Genomic DNA, 21,069 nt, shown 5'->3' with positions numbered 1-21,069 from the left:
AAATAATGTAGGCTGGGGTGGTGGCTGTAATAGAAATAAAGCTGCTAATGTTTTGAACATCTATCACCATGGTTACTGGGATGTTATCACCAGAGGAGAAGTCGCAGAACATCACTCAATGGAAACAGTCGTCTCGACATAAATCTACCGTGAAAGTATCAAAACACTCAATCCACAGAGAAATGCTCACAGTCTGTTTATAGAAACGATTTATACTATTTATAGAAAATTGTGTCAGAGGTCTTCCAATGCATTAAATATAAGTGTCTGATAGCTGTGGACACTGTGTCATGGGTAGTAACCTGAGAGTCAGTGTTCACTATTCATTTAAAATTCCCTCCGACAGACTTCAATAACAAAACTATCACAAACAAACGTTTGTATTACATTAAAATAGCACCCACGTTAATATTACACACACTCTTTTCGCTCTGTGCACAAAATGCGCTTTTCAAAATCAAGCATTAAAAAATATACATTAATATTGTTTTTGTACTTTCATTACGAGTTAAATTTTTAACCAACATCAGCCCTGATCATAAATATGAAATATTCATTAATTTTTAGAATTTTAACCCTTGAAATGCCAGGGTTTTTTATGATGCCACTATCTTTTTAGATTTTAAAAAAATACACAAATAAATAAATACATTTTGAATATACAACATGTTTAGCAGATTTTTTTAAATTATCGCAGTCTAGAATATTTAATGATTAGAAGCAACACTGGTTTTTATACTTTTTTTGTGCAGTGTTCAATACACACTCTGCACACAAAATGCACTTTTCAAATACAGGCTATTAAAAATATATATATACACGTTATTTTATGCTTTAATAGAGTTTATTTTTATCAACCATCATCAGTCCTTAAACATCAAATAATCATTAATTTTCAGATTTTTAACCCTTTAAATGCCAGTTTTTTTGTCATGATGCCACTATGTTTTTAGATGGAAAAAAAGAAAAACAAAAAACTGAATTACTTTCAGTACACTACATGAGTAGATTTTTATATTTTTTTGATAATTACTGTCTGGGATATGTCAGTGATTAGCAGTGACATTGACTGTGACAGTGGAAAGTGGAAATAGCATGAATCATCTGGTAAAAAATACTAAAAATGAAAATTCCAAGGTAAAAGCCCAGAATGACACCCAGAAATATGGAGTAACTTTTTGCATTTAACAGTTTGAATGTAACAGTTTACTTTCCATGGTGTATTTTAAACCTATTGTAAGAGCTGAGCTGGAAATTCACTGATTAAACAAAAATACACAAAATGAAAAGCGTATAAAATGCACCAAACAGTCCCTACAGGTTAAAGCAGGAGTAGCTGCAGTTTAATCAGTTTTAGTTTGTGTCTCCACAGTTAGTGCTCAGAACAGGGCCCCAGGGCCTGCACTGTTCCAGCACATCCTCAGTGTGACGTTAACTCTGACCTATAGAGAGCCCACAGCGAGCTTACACGCTGAGGAACAAGAATGGTGCGTAAACTTAACTCTCAATCTTATTTTTGTTTTCAATGAATGAAATTTACCAAGTTACCTGCGTGTGTGTGTGTGTGTGTGTGCGTGTGTGTGTGTGTGTGTGAATAATATGGAGGTTCAAACTTTGCTCACAATTCTTTTTTCTGTTTTCTCTGGATTATTAATGACATAAGTGTCACTGGCAGAGAGGAGAATGCTCTCAAAACTAAAAAGCATGATGGACCACCAGCCCCTCCACACCCTGCAGGTGTCTGGGCAGAGCAGCTTCAGCCACAGGTTGATCCCGGCAAGAAGCAGGACTGAACGCTGCAGAACCTCTGTCCTGCCTGCTGCCATTAGACTTTTATATATATATATATATATATATATGCTTTTGCCCTTATTAAAGATAGGACAGCTGCAGCATGAAAGAGGGAGAGAGAGAGGGGATAACATGCAGCAATTTAGTATTTATATCTAAGTTTTTTTAATTATTATTTTTCCAGCAGATAGTTTTAGATGTGTGTGGTTAGCTGTGAATGAACAGCTGTAACAAATGTTTTTTTCCTGTGAAGGACTGATAAAGTATCTATCTATCTGTCTGTCTATCTATCTATCTATCTATCTATCTATCTATCTATCTATCTATCTATCTATCTATCTATCTATCTATCTATCTATCTATCTATCTATCTATCTATCTATCTATCTATCTATCTATCTATCTGTCTTTCTTGTCACATGGAAAAAGTTCCAGTTCTGCAGCCTCACTGCTAGATGCCACTAAATCCTCCACACTTGACCTTTAACATATAAATCATCATCATGGTAATCATCATTAGCTGCAACTCTATAACAACAATCCAAATATAATGTTACCGTTTTTTGTTTTTTTTTAATTTCTGAAGGGTTCACAAATCATTCTGTAATCATTGACAAACATAAAAGTATACCAATAATGTAATATTTTTTTAACAATAAACTATTGAAATAACAAAGTATGGGATTATTAACAATTGGGAAACATTATTCATTGGCATTTCACTGTTAACAGTAAAATGGCTATAAATCTTCCATTTATTTATGATTTTTTTGGAAGTTTGTCATGATCTGGGGTATTTTGTAGATTTTGTTTTGTGGTTTCTCTGTGTTTTCCTTGTTTCATGTTTGGGTTCCTGCTTTGTTTTGTGGTATCAATCCTCATGTGTCATGCCTGGTTTTACTTCCTGTCATTGTGAACTTTCCTGTCTTCAGGGTTTCCCTGATTAGTTCTCCTGTTGTCACTTTCCCTAATTTCCCAATCTCTCTAGTCCTCCCCGCCTTTCGTCTGTTTCCCTGCTGTTTTCTGTCACTCCTGTCTTCTATCAGTCTCATCTGTCCAGGATAGAAATGGAAGTAGTTGAAATATTCGCCTTAAATCACACAGGAAGGGTTTTCCTCGTCCATGTCTAAGTTTAGTATATTAAATATGGAGGAAGTAACAGAATGGTTATATTGTCAGGGTTATGAGATGTATAATTATGAAGAAAGGAAGATTGTTTGTGTGCATGTGCAGTGGTGGATTTTAATTAGTACATTTACTCAAGTAGCTACTGTAGTTTACTTAGCTACAAATATGAGGAACATTTATCCATTACATTTCAGAGGGAAATATTGTACTTCTTACTTCACTGCAATTATCTGACAGCTTTTGTCACTTTACAAATAAAGATTTTTTGCATGAAAAACAAAATAAGTAATAAAGTAATAAAGTAATAACTTTAAAAAACATGTTTGTTATAAATCAAACAGTTTACACAAGTACAGCTGAAATGATTAGTTGTAGTAGTTTTACTCCCCCCCACCCCACCCCACACTGTGTGTGTTTGCTTGCATCTTGCTTGCTATTTGGAATTTGTTTGATTGGTTGTCTCTGTATGATGAGTTATTTTGTCACTGTCTGATTCTTTTTTGTATTTGTTGCCAATTAATACTCAAAAAGTTCTCTAACGCACAGCAAAAGTAGAAAAGGAAAGGCTGAAAGAGAAAACTTCACTGCTCTGTGGTCAGTTTTACACTCGTCTGAGTTTCTTCCTGTGTGTGTTGCAGCACCTCTCTGTGGAGAGCCAGGAATGTTCCCTCTGTTGGTGCCTGTTGGTGTCCAAGGCTGGCTTCAGCCCCAAAGGTTTTAAAAATAGCCCCAGATCTCAATATATATGCGTTGTTTCAAAAATATAGATAGGCCTAATAATAATAATAATAATAATAATAATAATAATGATGATGATAATAATAATAATAATAATAATGATGATGATGATGGTAATAATAATAATAATAAAAACGATGCTCCAGATCTTATTATCTGTCCTTCTGTTCATACTTGTCCCTGATTAAATATACTTAATTACATTTCTATACTATTAACATGAATGTATACATTTAACTATTTTTATTTTACAGTCAGTGCATTTTTGTAATTGTAACTATTCTGTCCCTTTGACATCATAGCAACAATTGGAAAAAAAGGATGAAGAAAAAATGCGAAGAAGAAGGCAATATGCAATGAAAGAAGAAATGACCACAAAAGTAGCAAGAAATTATGAAATATAAATTAATTGCGAAAGTTGTTTTAAAAAAAGAACAAAAAAGAAAAGTTTAAATGAGAAAAAGAAGCAAACCTGTAATCAAAGGTTTAAAATATGTCTTGGAAAAAAAAGATTATTATGTGACATCATTTTAAATATATAATTATGATAATTATAGTTTTCCCCCAGTTTTTTTTCTTTTTCCCTATCCCTTTTTCCCTGGATTTTTAAAATTAATTTTCTAAATGTACTAATTTCTTGCTATTTGTTGAAAATTTCTTTTTACAAAGCAACACGTGAGCATCTTGATTTTGCTACTCTGTTCCTATGAAGAGGAAACAAATGAGCAAACCTCCCTTAACAAGAAATGATCCAAAAATTTGCACCAAAACAAAAAAGTAAGTTTCAAGAAAATTATCTGAAAATTAGCAATTAAAGAAAAGAAAAAGATAGATAAATAAACAAATAAATAAATAAATAAAACCAAAAAAAAAAAATCATACTTCTATATTCTCTAAAATAATTTGAAATGTATAATTACAATAACCATAAATATTGGTTTCTGAAAACTCTTTAAGGTTGTTTTTTGTTGTTGTTTTTTTGCACTTGATTCTATGAATTTGTGTTAATATCGTTCATTGTTTCTTTAATGGCCTGTCTTTCTGTAATAATGGTCTCATACAAACATGAATTACTACTAATATAACTACTAATATACATTGATATATGCGTAAAGTCGATTTTCTTTGTTTTAAATATCTATTAATGAATTCCCTTATTTCAGGTATTGAAATGTACAGAGCTGTGCGGTCAGCGGGAGTTCAGGTGGAAAGAGTCCGGTGATGTGGAGCTGTCCTTGGTGCTGAACGCCTCAATCCAATTAGTTCTCTTTCTCCCCCCCTCTCTCTCTCCCTCTCTCTCTCTCTCTCCCTCTCTCTCTCTCTCTCTTTCTCTCGCTCCTCTCTCTCTCGCTCCTCTCTCTCTCTCTCCCTCTCTCTCTCTCTCTCCTGTCCAGCCGGTTGACACTTCTCTCTCTGTATCTTCTGTGTGTTTCCTCATGGCTCTCCGCGCTGCATTTCCCGGGACATTTCGTCTCCTGCGCTAACAGATTTTTTTAATTTTGTTTTTAATTTTTTGCCAAAATGTGGCGGGTGTCCGGCGGTCTGTGCGCTCTCGGCGGGCTTCAGCAATCAGTGGCCGCAGGGGAGCCGAAGCAACTGGGATAACTGTACTGGGTGCTATGGTGGGACCTCCTGGAAGAGCAAGAGTTCGGCTTTTCCGAAACATCCTCAGTTTCCACAGAGGTGGGTCACACGGACATTCTTTCACTTTACACCTTTTTATGTATTCAAGTGTTTCAGTATCTAAATAAGAGTGGCGGGCTGCTGTTAGAGACATTACAATTGAGGGAAATTAAAAAGAACAGACCTGACTTTGATTTGTGTTTGTTCACATATATTCACTTTCTATGTAGCTTGTACCTTTTCAACTTGCTGCGGGATCAGGTGCATTATCACGGGTTAAGCCTGAGTCTCCTTAATCTCTTGACAACGAATTGGACGCTTTTACTTTGGACTTTTATTCTGCTGTATGCACAGGATTTAACTGTCTCTGCATTTGGTCTGCTTTGGTAAAGAAAGTGGCAAAACATCTAATTACAACACACTTTTTATGATAATGATATAAAGTGAATCATTGTTTAATAAACCATCCATCCATCCATTTTCTTCCACCTATCCGGAGTCGGTTTGGTGTTTAATAAACCAAAGATAAGTGTAAAGTCAGTTTACTAATCTAAGTGTTTATGTTTGAGAAATGTCAGAAGTTGTGTTTTATTTTGGAGGTGGGGATGGACAGGATGAGACCCATTTTTAGTAGTGATGTAGCAGCTTGGTTCCTGACGTAGCCGTGTGTCCTATGAGTGTCCCAGGAGAAGATAGACAGTCTATAATTAACTAAGGCAGACTTGAGCCAGGGGAGACGAAGCCTAATGCCACTACTGGGATTTGTGGAACTCCATTACACAATCAGATAAAGGTCTCGCAGTCAGAGGACTTCTAATGGCAACATAAGCCTTTACAGTCCAACAGGAGAAAGGCTTCAGAGGGTGTGGGTGGGGGTGGGGGGTGCAGTTTAAATTCCATTCATTGTGTAAGAGTGGGTTCCTATTTGGTATTCACTGCATAAAAAAACCTGTGTGGAGATATACAGTTTCATTATTCAGAGGTTTAATTAGAGGATTCCTTCTAATTAAAAGTGTCAACGTTTCCGGGGTTGTGATGAGTCTGCAGGCTTTAACAGGCAGCACAAAGGAATATTTCCCAATGGAGATGCTCAGATTTACTGTTTTGATTCTGTCTGCTACTCGCTGAACCAAAAATAATTGACTGTCTGACAGCCTGTAAGTTACAGTCAATTCTAACATCACTCTGTATGTCTGTGATGGAAAAGCAAACCATATCAGCTGCTGTAAGACAGATATATATCAAATAGTACAATATAAAGACATGGCGTCCATATAGCACTGCTGCAAGTCCAATTTTGAACATTTTGGCTGTGTTCTTACACCATTATAATGATATTTTAGTAGATTTGACCTGTCATTCCATTCCCTCATTCTGCTCCCTCGAGCATTCAGTGGGCATGGCCAGATCAACCTGCAAGAGGGCCAAAGGGCAAAAATGAGCTGCTAGGCCCCTGTTGCCCCCTTCTTCTTCCATCTCTCTCTTTAAATTGTCCAAAAGTAATTGCAAGTGACATGAACAAGGCCTTATGGGCAGCGGTGGATAAAGTACCTGAGAGCCACACTTGAGTATAAGTACAGTAACCTCACCAGAGACTGGTTGAAGTTAAAGTCACCTATTAGAATATTATTTGAGTAAAAGTCTTAAAATATCTGACAGACATTGTACTTCAGTCTCAAAAGTAATTTTATTATATCAAATGTACTTGAGTATTTAAAGTAAAAGAGCATGTGAATTCTGTTAATAAAAAAGCAAGCAGTCAGAACTTTGAAAATGAGTACATTTATTGCTTCGTAACACACACCACCTAAAAATTACACTTGAAGAAAATCAAGGTCACAATTTAAATGATTTAAAGAATAAAATATTTTTTCCCTCTGTCCATTCCTTCAGTCGTCTCTCCGTCCTATCCTCCCCTCTTCCTTTCTTGTTAACTTAGGTGCTCATGGGAAATGTAGTGGAGTAAAAGTGAAAGTTGACACTTCAAGTACAGATACTCACACAAAAACCTTAAGTGAAGTAACAAAGTATTATTAGTGTGTTACATAAAACCACAGCTTAAAAAAGTGGAAACTTTTATAAAAATATGTTTTGTTGTATTTTGCTCAAACTGTCAGTATATTCACACAGTTTATATGAAAGTGTCTGTGGGTAACCATTAAATGGGCCCAAGTACGACTTATTTACTGACTTACATCAATGACAATATAATTAACGTATTTGCATGAAAAAAAAACGTGTCATCTGATGCCCCCGCATTTACTGTGAGATGGTTCAGTCCATCTGTGGGTCAGAGACAAGCAGAAGTCACACGTGCTGCTGATGGAAAGATGTGAAGCGAACTGCAGCCTGACTAGCTCATTCAAAATGCCTCACCAAAAATCTGGGGCTCCAAAAGAAAATCCAGGGTGCAGAGAGGACAGAGAAAAGGAAAATGAAAGCAGCAGAGAGACAAAGGACAAATGTCTGGACAGAAAGTGTGAAGAGGCAGCAGGTGTGACAGGCGGAGCTGCAGGTGAGGAGTTAGGCAGACTGATTTTAGCAGATAAAACCTGCTGCAGTGGTCCCAGTTTTACAACTACAGTAAAGATACACATATCATCCTAAACTGGACGACCGATGATCCGATGATACAAATCATATCTTGCTATCTTGTCAGAAAGGGGAGTAATAACGCTCCAAGGGAGGGAGTGTCATTAGGGACTGTTCGTTATTTATGAGGGGAGAGATGGTGGTGCAAAACAGGTGAGGCACTGTAAAGAATTTTTCAAACACTGGGGTGGGAGTAATGTCTTTGGATTTGGCTTAGTGGAGGGACAGTAAACTTTAAGTGGTTGCATTTTGTATTCAAAGCTCACAACTAGTTTTTAAGGCATGTTTTCTTTAAAATAAATAAATAACACACGCCATTTATCTCATCCCTAAAATGTGAAATGTGGTCATTTATTGTGAAGGGTTAGGGTCATGCATTTTGCCCCAGCAAACCCCTGACTCTCATAAATAAAGTACAGTTTCAGTCTGCCCAAAATTCCTACTGGCTCGTCCAAAGAAACAGCCTGACATGGAGTCCAGTTGAAAACTTCAATTCAAGGATAAAGATTTAGTCTGAATATTTCTAATGAAATATTTTTAAAGGGCTTAAAAATGCTTGTTTTGACTATATATAGTTTTGTTTGTTTACACAAATGCTAATTATATATCATACACAATCAGTTTTCTGAATACTACACAGAAAACACACTTATTCAGTTAAGTTGGACTCACTTGGTTTGAGTTGCCCTCGCTTAGAAAGAACAAGTTCATTTCACCTGCCATTTTGAAATTGATTAACAAAATGAAATAAATTCAAGGTAAAAGGTACATTTATTTATTGATTATTATATGCTTTTTAAACTATGTTAAGAAATGAATGAAATCAAATATTAAATACAAAGAAATTTAAGTAAACCTAACAAATAGACATAAAGTAAACTGCTTTGGGAAGATGTGTTGCAGGTTTGTTTTCCAGCTTCTCATGTTAAAAGTGTCCTTGAGCAAGAAATAGAACCACAAATTGCTCTGATTTAGTTTTTCAGGAAAAATGTAAGTCCCTTCAGGCTAGATTGATGTATTGTAATGCACAGAGAGTCTGCAGTTGAGGATTAGAAGGGGCCCAGAAACACATTTAGTCCTCGGGCCCCCAGCGAGGTAATCCTGCAACAAAGACACTGTGACTGTGTGACTCATTCTGTTTACAGATGTTGATGGCTGCACATCTTGTGGTCACTGTTGATGTCTTGTTTTTGCAGCCATGGATGTAACCAGGAGTTTGGTGCTGTGAACACAGCCAGGTGACTGGGTGGGCCTGGGCATCTTTCCCCTGACGGACGGACCACCATCATCATCTCACTGAGCCTCATAAACTCACACACACACACACACACCACTGCAACCTGTTAGAGGTACCCCACTCCCACAGTCACACACACACACACACACACACAGCCGACATGACAGACAGAGTGAGCTTCAGCACGCCCAAAGTCACGCCGCGGCCCGCCGCAGGCCCCGTGCTCCCCCCTGAGCCCATCGACATCATCCGCATCAAGGCTCGCTCGCGCAGGGTCAGGCTCAACGTGGGAGGTCTCACACATGAAGTCCTGTGGAGAACACTGGACCGGCTGCCCAGAACCCGTCTGGGACGGCTAAGAGACTGCAACACCCACGAGTCACTGCTGGAGATCTGTGACGACTACAGCCTCACCGAGAACGAGTACTTCTTCGACCGGCACCCGGTGGCCTTCTCCTCCATCCTCAACTTCTACAGAACGGGGAAGCTGCACATGATGGAGGAGATGTGCGCTCTGTCCTTCGGCCAGGAGCTGGACTACTGGGGCATTGATGAGATCTACCTGGAGTCTTGCTGCCAGGCGCGGTACCACCAGAAGAAGGAGCAGATGAACGAGGAGCTGAGGAGGGAGGCGGAGACGCTGAGGGACAAGGACGGAGACGAGGCGGAGCACGGCTGCTGTCCAGACAAGAGACAGAAGCTGTGGGACCTGCTGGAGAAACCCAGCTCCTCTGTGGCTGCAAAGGTAACAGCCACACACACACACACACACACACACACACACACACACACACGCAGGTAAAGGGAAATTACACTACACTCTTAGATACAATAGCCATGGCCTGTGCTGGATTAAACATGTCCTGACTCACAGTACTTTCACTGTTAACCCTTTAAAAACTGCATTGCTGTCATTTTTCTTGTGCTGCATTTATGCACCTTTCACAAGTAAAGGGCCCACAATTTTCAAGAAATTAGTAAATTTAGATTTTTAAAAAGCTGGGAGAAAAAAAAATAGATATCCACAGTTAAAATTATAATAATTATTTATTCAAAATTGTTTTTACAGAATTGTTATGATTTTTAAGCACCCCCCGCCCCCGGGCATTTCCCTGTTTTATATATCTTACCTTGTTTGTTTGTTTGTTTCCTGTTTTTCAGGTAAATTTCTTATATATTTCTTTTTTTACTAATTTCTTGCAAATTTATGGGTCCATTTCTTCTTTAGCTGCCCATTGCCTGCTTCCCATGATTTTGAAAGACATCAAGCCAATTAGCCCAGGTGGTGAAGCCTGACAAAATAATATGGATGTCAACAGTGTTATCTGACTGTTGGCTTGAGGACCAATGTATTATGTTATGTGCATTATGGGATATAGAGTCCATGTTGATTTTTTAAAGCTTAATCTTTGACTAAAGGTCTCTGCTGCAAACATTTGAACCGTTTTTTTCTTGAAGCAGCTTTTATTTTGGGGTGGCTGTGGCTTAGAGGTAGAGCGGGTTGTCCTCTAATTGGAAGGTCAGCGGTTCAATCCCTTAGGCAAGATATTGAACCCCAAATTGCTCCTGAAGCTGCATCATCGGAGTGTGAGTGTGTGTGAATGATTTCTGAGTAGCAGGTGGCACCTTGTATGGTAGCCTCGACCACCAGTGTGTGAGTGTGTGTGTGAATGGGTGAATGTGACATGTAGTGTTAAAGCACTTTGAGTGGTCAATAAGACTAGAAAAGTGCTATACAAGTATAGTCCACTACCATTTATTCTGATGGAAGAAAGGAGACATAAAATAAGGGCCGACATAGGACAAAGCGAGATGCCTAAACTGGAGCTGAACAAAGGACTGTGAAACGACTGTGATGTCTTCACACTAAGACAAGACTCTTCTTTTATCTGTCTTTTTATCTGATTCTTGTGAGTCCCTTAACTTTATTGAAGTACAACACTTAATTACAGGAGGAGCCAGTTAAAGAGATGTCTTCACTGACTGAGAGAACTGAGGTTACAGGGACAGCAATTAGGAACTTTGGTGTTTTATATTTAAAGCTTTTTTTTTTACATTTTAACTTCGGAAGTGACTTCTGAGAAAGAGAGAAAGGAGAGGAAATTAAAAAGAAAAAAGGAAAGAACATTTGTGAAATAATTTCTAATATGTAACTATAAAAATAATATTGTTTTCCCTGGACATTTTTCTCTAGCTTTTTAAAATAAATTTTCTAAATCTTCAAATGTCTTGAAATTTGTGAAACATTTCTTGGTCATTTGCCTTTTTTTCCAATGTGTTTTTGAGAGAAATGGCACCAATGTGCTCAGGGTTAAAGTGTTTAAAAGCGTGTGAAAGGGGTCTCAAAGCAGTACAAAAATAACATAAAAAAGTGATGTCACTCCTGATTTTAAAGGGTTAAGTTCCAGTACAACACAGTATCAATAATTCCCCACTAATAGGCAGGCTTTTATTGTTTTTGTGAGTTGAGGCCTTGGTGTCAAACTGTGAGGCAGTGTTCAGTCGTGACCTCAGCTCTGCTGTTGCTGCTCTGCTTTGCCGCTCTGCTCTGCAGCCTCATGCAGATCCATGTAGAGGCATCAGAGGCCATTAGGAGCTCTCAGGACCATAATCCTCCTTCACCTGCAGAGTCCAGAGACAGCCAGGAGGAGGAGGAGGAGGAGGAGGAGGAGGAGGAGGTGGAGTTACGCTCTGGCATGTTAGCCCTGTGTTGGAGTGTCCTGTAGGCCTAGTGGAAAAGATAAAGTGGTTAACTGTTAAAGGGTCAATTCATACAAATTACAAAACAAACAAACAAAATACAGCATATTTTCACTTTCCCATACACTGTAACAAATTGCTTTAAAAATATAAAATTCTTACAGTAATGTACAGGGTTTTTTTAAATGCAATAAAACACTGTTAATGTTTATGCTTTTTGGAGCCAATGTTACACTGCAAACCTCACATTCTACTGAACACTTATGTACAGCTTTTCAAAAAAAAAACCCACACCAGTAAATCTTGATGCTTTTTGGAGCCAAAATTACACTGTAAGCCCATAGACTCTCACAGTCTATTGTAGAATGCTGTAATAAATTTAACAGTAGTACAATATTGAAGCAATTTATGGTATTGGCACTGTAAAATAATGATAAAATAATGATTTCACTTTTCTTGTGCTGCATTCAGACACCTGTCACAAATATCTAACCTTTGAACCCTGAGAAAATTGGTGCAATTTCTTTAAGTAACAAATAACAATAATAAACTAGCACTTTGGTATTAAATGTTTCACACATTGTAAGGAATTAGTAGATTTAGAAAATTATTTTAATAGCTAGTAGGAAATGTATGGGCAAAAAAATGAGAAAAGTTATATTTATAATTATGATAATTACATATTATGTTACAATTTTTCTTATATTTTTTAAAGCTTTTTTTAAAAAAAATATTTATTACAAATTCATTCTTTAAAAAAACATGGGGAAAAAGGACAATGAGCAACTTGGTAAGAAATGTTTCACAAATTGCAAGAAAGAAGCAGATTTAAAAAATGATTTTTTAAAAGCTAGGTAAAAAGTGTAATATTTTCTTCATTCCATATTTAAAATTGTGTTACAAAAATGTTGAATTTTGAAGCATTTTTCCAAGTTATTTTTTCAACATTTTTAATTAATTAATTACTTCATTAATTCATTAATTTCTGCAAATTTCTTGTTTATTTTTTTATTTATTTCTTCTTTCATTGCCTTCTTCCCATGTTTTTGAAAGAATTATAGCCAGTTTGCTCAAGTTTTAAAGGGTTAACTGTTTTTTTATACATAGATGTGTGTACTAATGCAAAAATCTGCAACTTTCATATGAAATCTTGTAGAAAAGAAGGAACAAATGATTTTCTTTTTTGGTTTTACAGATTTTCCATTTTAAAACGGCTGCAGCATCTTTAGTTTCCATCGTTTGAGATGGGTTGAAGTTTTTCGGAGAAGGTGCAGACTTGGTCAGGTTTCTGCTTGTTGTGGTGGAGGACTTACCGTATTTATTGCATCTGATGAAAAACTGACATTATAAGTTTTCCGTCTAAATAACTATGTAAGTATATGCCCTACAAGCACCACATTGCCTGTGTAATGCAGAGGCTTTGTGTGGTAGTACACACTATGAGCTTAAAGCAAATCATTTAGTTTCCACAGTGAGCTTAGTGAGCATGTTTTATTGTGTGCAGCAGAGCAGGCACACAGCAGATAGATGGCTCCGAAACACACAATTCTTGCACAGCATTAGTCCATCACCGATGACGGGACAGCAGTGTGCATTTGTAATATTAATGTTAATACTCTGCTGATGGTACGTCTTTATCAGATTCAGCTTTACTGGCCAAGGTCAGTATACACATACAAGGAATCTGACTGTGTTTTTTGACAGCTGGATTTTAAGTGTATCCTTCCGTTCATACTGAGAGGCATATTTGCATATTTAAAAAGTATATAAACTATAAAATACATATAATTACAGGTACAGTGACGTCCTGTGGGTGTTTGGTGAAGTGTCCATCAGTGTCTTGTGTCTGGTCTGACTGATTGTGTTCGGGGTCTGATGCTCAGCAGTGATGCTACCTGCCTATTTCCTGGAGGTGTATAAGTCCTGGATGGAGGGCATTTAGGCACCAATGATTTTTCATGCAGTTGTGACTGTTTGTTGTAGTCTGTTGTAGTCTGTTCCTGTCATGTTTGGTGGCTGATCCAAAACATACGGTGACGGAGGTGCAGACTGGATTTTTGCAGTTTAGACTTGAACTCTGTGAGAATTCCAGAAACCTGGAGAATTCCACAGCAGACTCAGGCCATGTTTAGAGTAGAAAGGTCCTACTAAAAACAAAAAAAAGTCTTTCCTTTGCATTAAAAAAAAAATCTGTGTTCATAACATTGTGAGAACAATGCTTGTGTACTCAGAGCTGCAAAATAAAACTAAAAAAACTAAAAAAACAAACAAACGCTGCATTATGCATGCCAGGCCAGTAGTTGGCAGTGTAACTTTGTAATGACACAACATAGATGAACACCGTGTGCCTGTGCACAAAAGTGTTCTCAGTGTGAGGCCTCATCCTGAAGTCCACTTTTAAAAGTCTTCATATCCATTTTGTGCTGTGGATGAGCCTAGCAGAGGGTGCAGGCTGTTAACTGATGAGTGAGTCAGAGCAGCTAAAGGGTGTGAAAGTGCAAATCTGCTATAAAAAACGTATTCAGGTTGTCAGCCAGTTGGTGAGTCTCTACAGTGTGTGTGGGGGAGGGGGGGCTGCAGGCACCTCCACACGTTTGTGTTTCCTCTTAGAATTTATGCCGCTGGACTTCAGGTCAAAAGCCTGGAGAGTGCCAAGGCCAGTTCATTGTCTGACTGAGATCAAGTCAAGTCAAGTCGATTTTATTTTAAAAAGCCCATTATCACAAAACACGGTTTACCTCAGAGGGCTTTACAGCATACACATTCCTAAGGAAAAACTCCCATGTTGTATACATGGAAGAGTAAAGCCACCCCCAACTTTTCTAGGTGTGTTAGTCAGACTTTGAGATATTCGGTTGAACTTACATTTTTATATGTATTTTAAAAGCCCAGTTTTAGTCGGACTGACACAATAATTCAACTTTTTCTAACATCATGTAAACGAACTGTGTTTCTGGCCTGATTGTGCAGGAGCCTGTCCCTCCTTCTGAATGCATCCTTACGTCATCACAGAAACTGTTTCATTGTCAGAGTACAATGGCGTATAAGGGCCACTGAAGATTTAAAAAAAAAAAAAACGCAGGGCAATATTCTGAGAAAAAAAACTCTGAATTTCCAAGATTCTTGTTGCAAATTTGCAAGAAAAAGGTGGATATTCTCTGAGCTTAGAATGTTGCAAATTTCTGAGAAAAAAGTCACACATTTCTGTTAAAAAAAATCTGCAATTCTCTGAGTTTATAAAATCACAAATTTGTGTGGAAAAAAAAGAAAAATTGTGATTTTATTGGTTTGTTTTTTGGGAGTCAAATACAACTGTGTAACAGTGGCCCTAAAACACCATCATATCTTTGACCCCCCCACACAAAAAAACAAAGAAAAATAACCCAACTATCTTTCTGACTTTTTTTTCATAAATTTGTGACTTCATAAACTCAGAGAATAGCTGACTTTTTTTTCACAGAAATTGTTGTTTTTTCTCACAAACTTGCAACTTAATTTCCTTAGAATATTGCCCTCTGTTTTTTTGTTGTTGCCTTTTTTAAAATTTTATCTATAATGGCCCTGATACACTGTTCTGTCAGAGGGTTCATTCAGACCTGTAGCAGAAATACTTGAATCGGTGCTGACAGAGCGGGCCTGTAACAGCTGCTGTGCCTCGTGGCTCCGTCTCCTCACAGTCTTGAGATTCTGCCTGTAAGTTAGGAGAAGATGAAGCAGTCGGTGATCAGAGTCTCAGAGCTGCACAGTGGACAGAGACATCCTTTCATGTTGTGCAGCAGAGCTCCAGTGTGTTATTATCCCCGCTGGGACACTTGATTTGCTGTCTGTATTTTGGCAGCCTGAGGTTTGCTCTAATGAAGTCCCCAAGAACAATGAGCAGAGAGGAGAGCACATGTTTTACATCTCATGCAGGAAGTCTTGTTTTCCTCACACTGAGAAAGCAAACACTGTGGAGGTGAGCGTGGTTATGTAGCTCTGGGTCTGATGTGGACTAAAGGTCCTGTCATAGGCTCAGAATTTGTTTTCCTTTGTCGGCAAAGCTTCATGTGAAGGAAAACTGTTGAGCAGTGTAAATTAGCCCGAGCAGAGGGACACAGAGGGAAGAAGGGGATGCTGTTACTGTTAATTGATTCTGTGTTTCCAGCTGACTGACTGGAGACCAGTCCAGGCCAACTGCTCTGTCAGCAGCGGGAGAGGAGACTGCTCCGAGCCTTTGGTTTAATCAGCTAGATTCACACCGGACCTGATTATCCTCAGAGCTTAGAGCGAGCCTTTAACAGCTCATTCAACTCAAGGAAAACCAACACTGGAGTTGGAGTCAGTGTGACAGTGAGGCAAAGTTACTGACTGGCTGCTTTTAAAACATGTCACTCAGAGGAATGGGATTGACCAGTTATAGCAAATAGTTATAAAGTTATTAGCTGAATCAATATTGCTAAAAAATTGCACAGTAGGAGGCTGCAGTGGCAGCTTTGACCCATTTCTTACAAATTGTTACATTACAGATGTTACTGTGACCATTTTGTGAAGCCGTTTTTATTCTTTTTTTTCTAGAAGTTTTTTTCATTCATGATGGCAGTACAGGTACAGCATTTCAAAATGTTGAAATCACTGAAGTTTTCCTTCACAATAACCAGCATAATTAGCATTTTTACTTTTCATTCTCTCTCCTACAACCTCCCGTGTCCTGACGTCAGTAATCGCAAATAATGTCACAACAACTAGAATTGCAAATCAAGAAGCTGCAAACCAGAGAAGGATGAAAAAAAGTCATAAAGAAAGAAAGAAAAAAAACACAATAACAACCAAGACCCTTATGGCACTTCCACATTGGATTTATTTTTCATCTGCTTTGGTGATATACAAGATAATGCTAAAGCTAATTTTTTCTTGCAAAAACAGGCCGAACGTTTTTAGAACCAAAACTTGCTATGTGGGAACCAAACTCTGATCAAGACTTTTTTCGATGGCTGAAACTTGCTTAGGCGTGATGCTCAATTAGCAGGCTTAATGTCAAAAGTCATCAGTGGTGCTCAGTAGCAGTGCATGACTGAGCTGTGCTGTCAGGCCGGACGCACTCGAAAGTTTAATTATGTTACTGTTTGTTTTGTCGCTGCCTTAAAATTTTGAGTTTTCTTAACATTTTCATTTGTGCTCGAAAATAGTTTGTTTCTGCTGCGTTTTGGAGTTTGATGTATTTGTGACAACAATAGCTCCAAACAGAGTCATGTGTAATGTAACATGATATACGCGCATATGTACATAGTATACCTGTAATGATTTCAGCTCAGTTTACAGGTAGTTCATCACTCTAAAAATACAACAGTGCTGGCCTTCAGCGGTCCATGTGACCATGTTGGAACCGTAGCGTCAGCAGGAGGGAAGCTGCTTAGGCCTCCGTGCACTGACACCGGCCGTGTGTCACTCTGTCGCAGTAGTGATGCAGCTCAGCTCTCAGCCAATAAGAGGGCCTCTTCCTGGTGACATCTATAGCTCAGTGCTGGTGCTGATTAGAACAGAAGCATGACCTGGCCATTTAGAAAACATGGTGCAGCATTTGTTCTGGAGCGCGCACACACACACACACACACACACATCTTTTTTCGAGTCCAGATGGACAACTACCTATGATATTTTGAGTTTTATTGGATAATATGAGTATTAAATGTTCCAATAATAGAGATTAGTTTCCTACACTTTACATAATCCGTGTAATCTTCTTATTTTTGGCTCTGATTATATTTTTTTTTTGACTATTCTTTGTAGTGAGATTCACACACATAAATGGGATTGTTTCATTTCCGCTTCTTTCAAACAGTCGCTCAGATGTATTTAATGCTTCTGCCGAGACATGTTAGTGATTTCCCCACTGGTCAAAGCAATATTGTAGAACATAACAAGATAAAACATGTATATTCTCTCATCCTGTATACAATTCTGTACCAATATGAAAGGATGGAACCTGTTGTTCATGGTGGACACAGACACACAGACTCACAGACACACAGACACACAGACAAACACACACACACACACACACACACAGAGTATGACTTAGGAGTCTGGCTTAATCTCCTTTGGGGCTTTTACCAGTACTGCTGCTGCTGCAAATAGACTAACTGTTGGCAGCTTGGGTAGTCTGTCCTGTCCATGGTCTGACCCACAGGAGGGAGGAAGTGGGGATTTAAGAACACAGTGCAATAAAATCTTTTGTCTAATGACAATATCACTGTTTTAACCTGTGCAGAAAAAGGTCTGAGCTGTGCAATTAGTGTAAATGACAGATTGACACCTGCAGGAAGGCCACAGCTGAATTTTTTTTAACACTATTTATTCAAAAACTGAGCAAGGGGGAGCAACCTTTACTTTCCAAACATAAAAAATAAAATAAACTGGTGGAGAAATTATGTCATCTTGAATTTTCACTCTGGCAGTCCAAAAAGTGTGTTTTTAGATTTATTTAGAATACTGTTCAGGATGCCAAAGAGAACTCTCTCCAGCCAATTATAACCCAGCACTCTCTAGGATAACTGATTGATAGGAATGCTTGAAAGAATGGAGAAAATTATTTTGCGTTCAGACGCCTTCCACCAGCATTCAGACCTTCATAATGTAAGCAACTTTGGTTTAATTTTTTAGAAAACATGGAAGCATGGAAAATTGCAAAGAGCAACTTTGCAAGAAATGTCCCACAAATTGCAGAGAATAATGAAAGCTGACAAGAAAATGACTTGAAAATTAGCTTTTAAAAAACAGAGCAGGACTGTGTGTATGTGTGTGTGTGTGTGTGTGTGTGTGATGAACCAGTGGTCCATAGCTGACAGAGAGGTCTCACTGTGCCCTCCACTTATCGCTTCAGTCACTCATCTCATTTTTGCTGAAACAGATTTCTGCAGCTCATGAGGAAAGTTTGTGAGCATAAGTGGTTGTTTAGGGGTTCTTGTAAAAACATGACAGCATGAGTATTTCTGTTTCTTTATTCATATAACAGTTACACAGAATAGATTGTACATTTCTCTTAAATTTCATATTATAATTTAAGTGGATTGCTTCAGGAGTTTGTCATTTTGTTGTTAGCAGAGGATCATTTCATCATGGTTAAGCTCAGAATGATGCATTGCGCTATAGTTGAGTTGTTTATGTGATATATTTGATATAAACAGTATGTCTCTAAAAAGAGACATTGTATTATCATTCAATGACTTTACAAACTGACAGAATGTCTGCAATAAACTACAAAACTAAAATGTTTGCATACATTATTATTGTATGTATTGTCTGTACATTAGCATTTTGTGCATTATGAATTTATATTTGTCTAATTGCAATGTTGCATAGCATAATTATCTTCATCATCCCAAGTGAGTACACTGTAAAATCTGAAAAGCTGATTACTTACAATTACAATTACTTAAAATTTAGTTACATTAACTTGATTTTGTGAAGTTGTTGCAACTTAAAAATGAGAGGTTTCACTGAATCAGTCATTCTAAGTTTTAGCAACTTCAGTAAGCACGTTTTTGGCTATATCTGTATTCTTCAATTATATTTATATTTATATATTCTTGACAAACTCACAGATCTCCTAAATTTATCATTGACAAAATCCTCTGTGATGATCAAGTGAAGTCAGACTAACTTGCTTTACTGAAGTTGCTAACACTTAAAAAGAACAAGGTCATTCCACTTGTCATTTTCAAGGTGCAGCAACTTCACAAAATTAAGGAAATACAGCTACATTTTGATTAAACTTAACAATTAGATATAAAGTAAATATAAATTATGATTAATAGTCCTTACATTTTTTAAGGCAAGATTAAGATTAAGATTTTTTTTTTATTATTAAAATCAACTTGTCAGATTCTACATTGATGCTCAAAAGCTTTTGGAGGCGAACCACCAATCCTTTCATTTTATATGTGTCCCCCTATAATTGAAACATAATCTGCACCTTTGCCCCTGTACCTGTAGTGTCTCCCCCTAACTGCAATAGGTATAACACTTAGAACTGTAAATTATATACTGTTTAATAATGTCATTGACTTCATAAATGGTAAAGTTTTAATGGAGTATTTCTTTTAAAATACTTTTCAAAATTGTCTTTAAACAGCTCAGGCTTGTAGTTTCTGCCGTGGTTTCTGTTGATTCTGAGATTTGAGAGTCATCACTGAGGAGAGGTCACAGAGTGCATCACATCAGCCTGCAGTCAGCCTGTGAACCTGCTCAACAATGTTTATCAGAAGTTATTTCCGAAGCTGTCCATTAGATTTTAGAGGGCCACTTCCTGCTTCACCTCTGACCTCATGCTGTCATCTTGCTCTTGTAATCTAGTGTCCACAGTAAGCGATTATTGGCGGTGTGTTTGCTTACATTTTCATTTCCACATAAGCAGTTTATGTAATATGGTGCAATTAGTGTGACTGTCTGACTTGCTTTCTCTATTAAACTGTGACAATGCTGTGATGAGAGCAGGCTGTAAATCTGCCATCAGATTAAGAGAAACAAAGGATATTTTACAATGCTTCTCTAATTCATGACTGTAGTTGCTGCTGTGTAGTTGCCTAGTTAACCCACAGAGACTGTTTGGTGCATTGACCTCGCTTTTTATTCAAAATGTTTTTTGATCATTTTGGCTGTGTTCATGCATATGGCATAAATTTAAGATTGTGTATTTTGGTTAATCTTGGAATTTCCAGCTCAGCTCCTACAATAAGTCTAAAATACACTGTGTAAACAAAGTTGTTACATTCATACTGTGAAGTACAATAAAAATGTGCCATAATTCATATGGCACATTTGCCAATAATTCATTTTTCTTTATTTTTAAAAAATTAATCTGAAAACATAATGGCACAATGACAAAAACCTGGCATTTAAAGGGTTAAAATTCTGAAAGTTGATAAATATTTTATATTTATGATTAGGACTGATGTTGGTTAAAAAAAGATAATCAATAAAAGCAGAAAATAATGTTTTAAATAATTTTTTTTTTTTTAATAATTTTGTGTGTGTGTGTGTGTGTGTGTGTGTGTGTGTGTGTGTGTGTGTGTGTGTGTGTGTGTGTGTGTTTTGGGCAAAGCTATACGAGTGTGTATGATATTAAAGTGGGCCCTAAGAGTTAGTGTACAGCACTTTGTTGCTGCATATTTCCCTCACATAGGCACATAGCAGCAGTCCAAATATAAGCAGAGCTTCTTCACCATGTTGTATTGATTTTTAACTCTCTCTTTGTTGATTTACTAATTTACTAATTATCATTC

The 21,069-nt window shown here is 37.4% G+C and overlaps 1 protein-coding gene across 2 annotated transcripts in view; it reads left to right on the top strand.

Moving 5' to 3' along the window:
* Positions 1-5,043: 5,043 nt before the first annotated feature.
* Positions 5,044-21,069, top strand: part of LOC121951913 (potassium voltage-gated channel subfamily B member 2-like) — a 39,487-nt gene continuing 23,461 nt past the window's right edge. Inside the window, exons 1-2 of one of the 2 annotated variants that reach the window (XM_042498406.2) lie at positions 5,044-5,340; positions 9,069-9,854. In XM_042498406.2, coding sequence (XP_042354340.2) covers positions 9,270-9,854 — 585 coding nt within the window. In that variant the 5' untranslated portion in view covers positions 5,044-5,340; positions 9,069-9,269. Of the gene's footprint in view, positions 5,341-7,482; positions 7,796-9,068; positions 9,855-21,069 lie in introns of those variants that run through there. The other variant, XM_088085227.1, reaches the window with a different exon arrangement.

The sequence above is a fragment of the Plectropomus leopardus genome, chromosome 12 (genome assembly GCF_026936395.1).
Source record: "Plectropomus leopardus strain MGB_pleo_1.0 chromosome 12, ASM2693639v1, whole genome shotgun sequence".
NCBI classification, from domain to species: domain Eukaryota; kingdom Metazoa; phylum Chordata; class Actinopteri; order Perciformes; family Serranidae; genus Plectropomus; species Plectropomus leopardus.
Note: the sequence above shows the minus strand (reverse complement) of the source record. Positions and strands in the feature narration are given on the sequence as shown.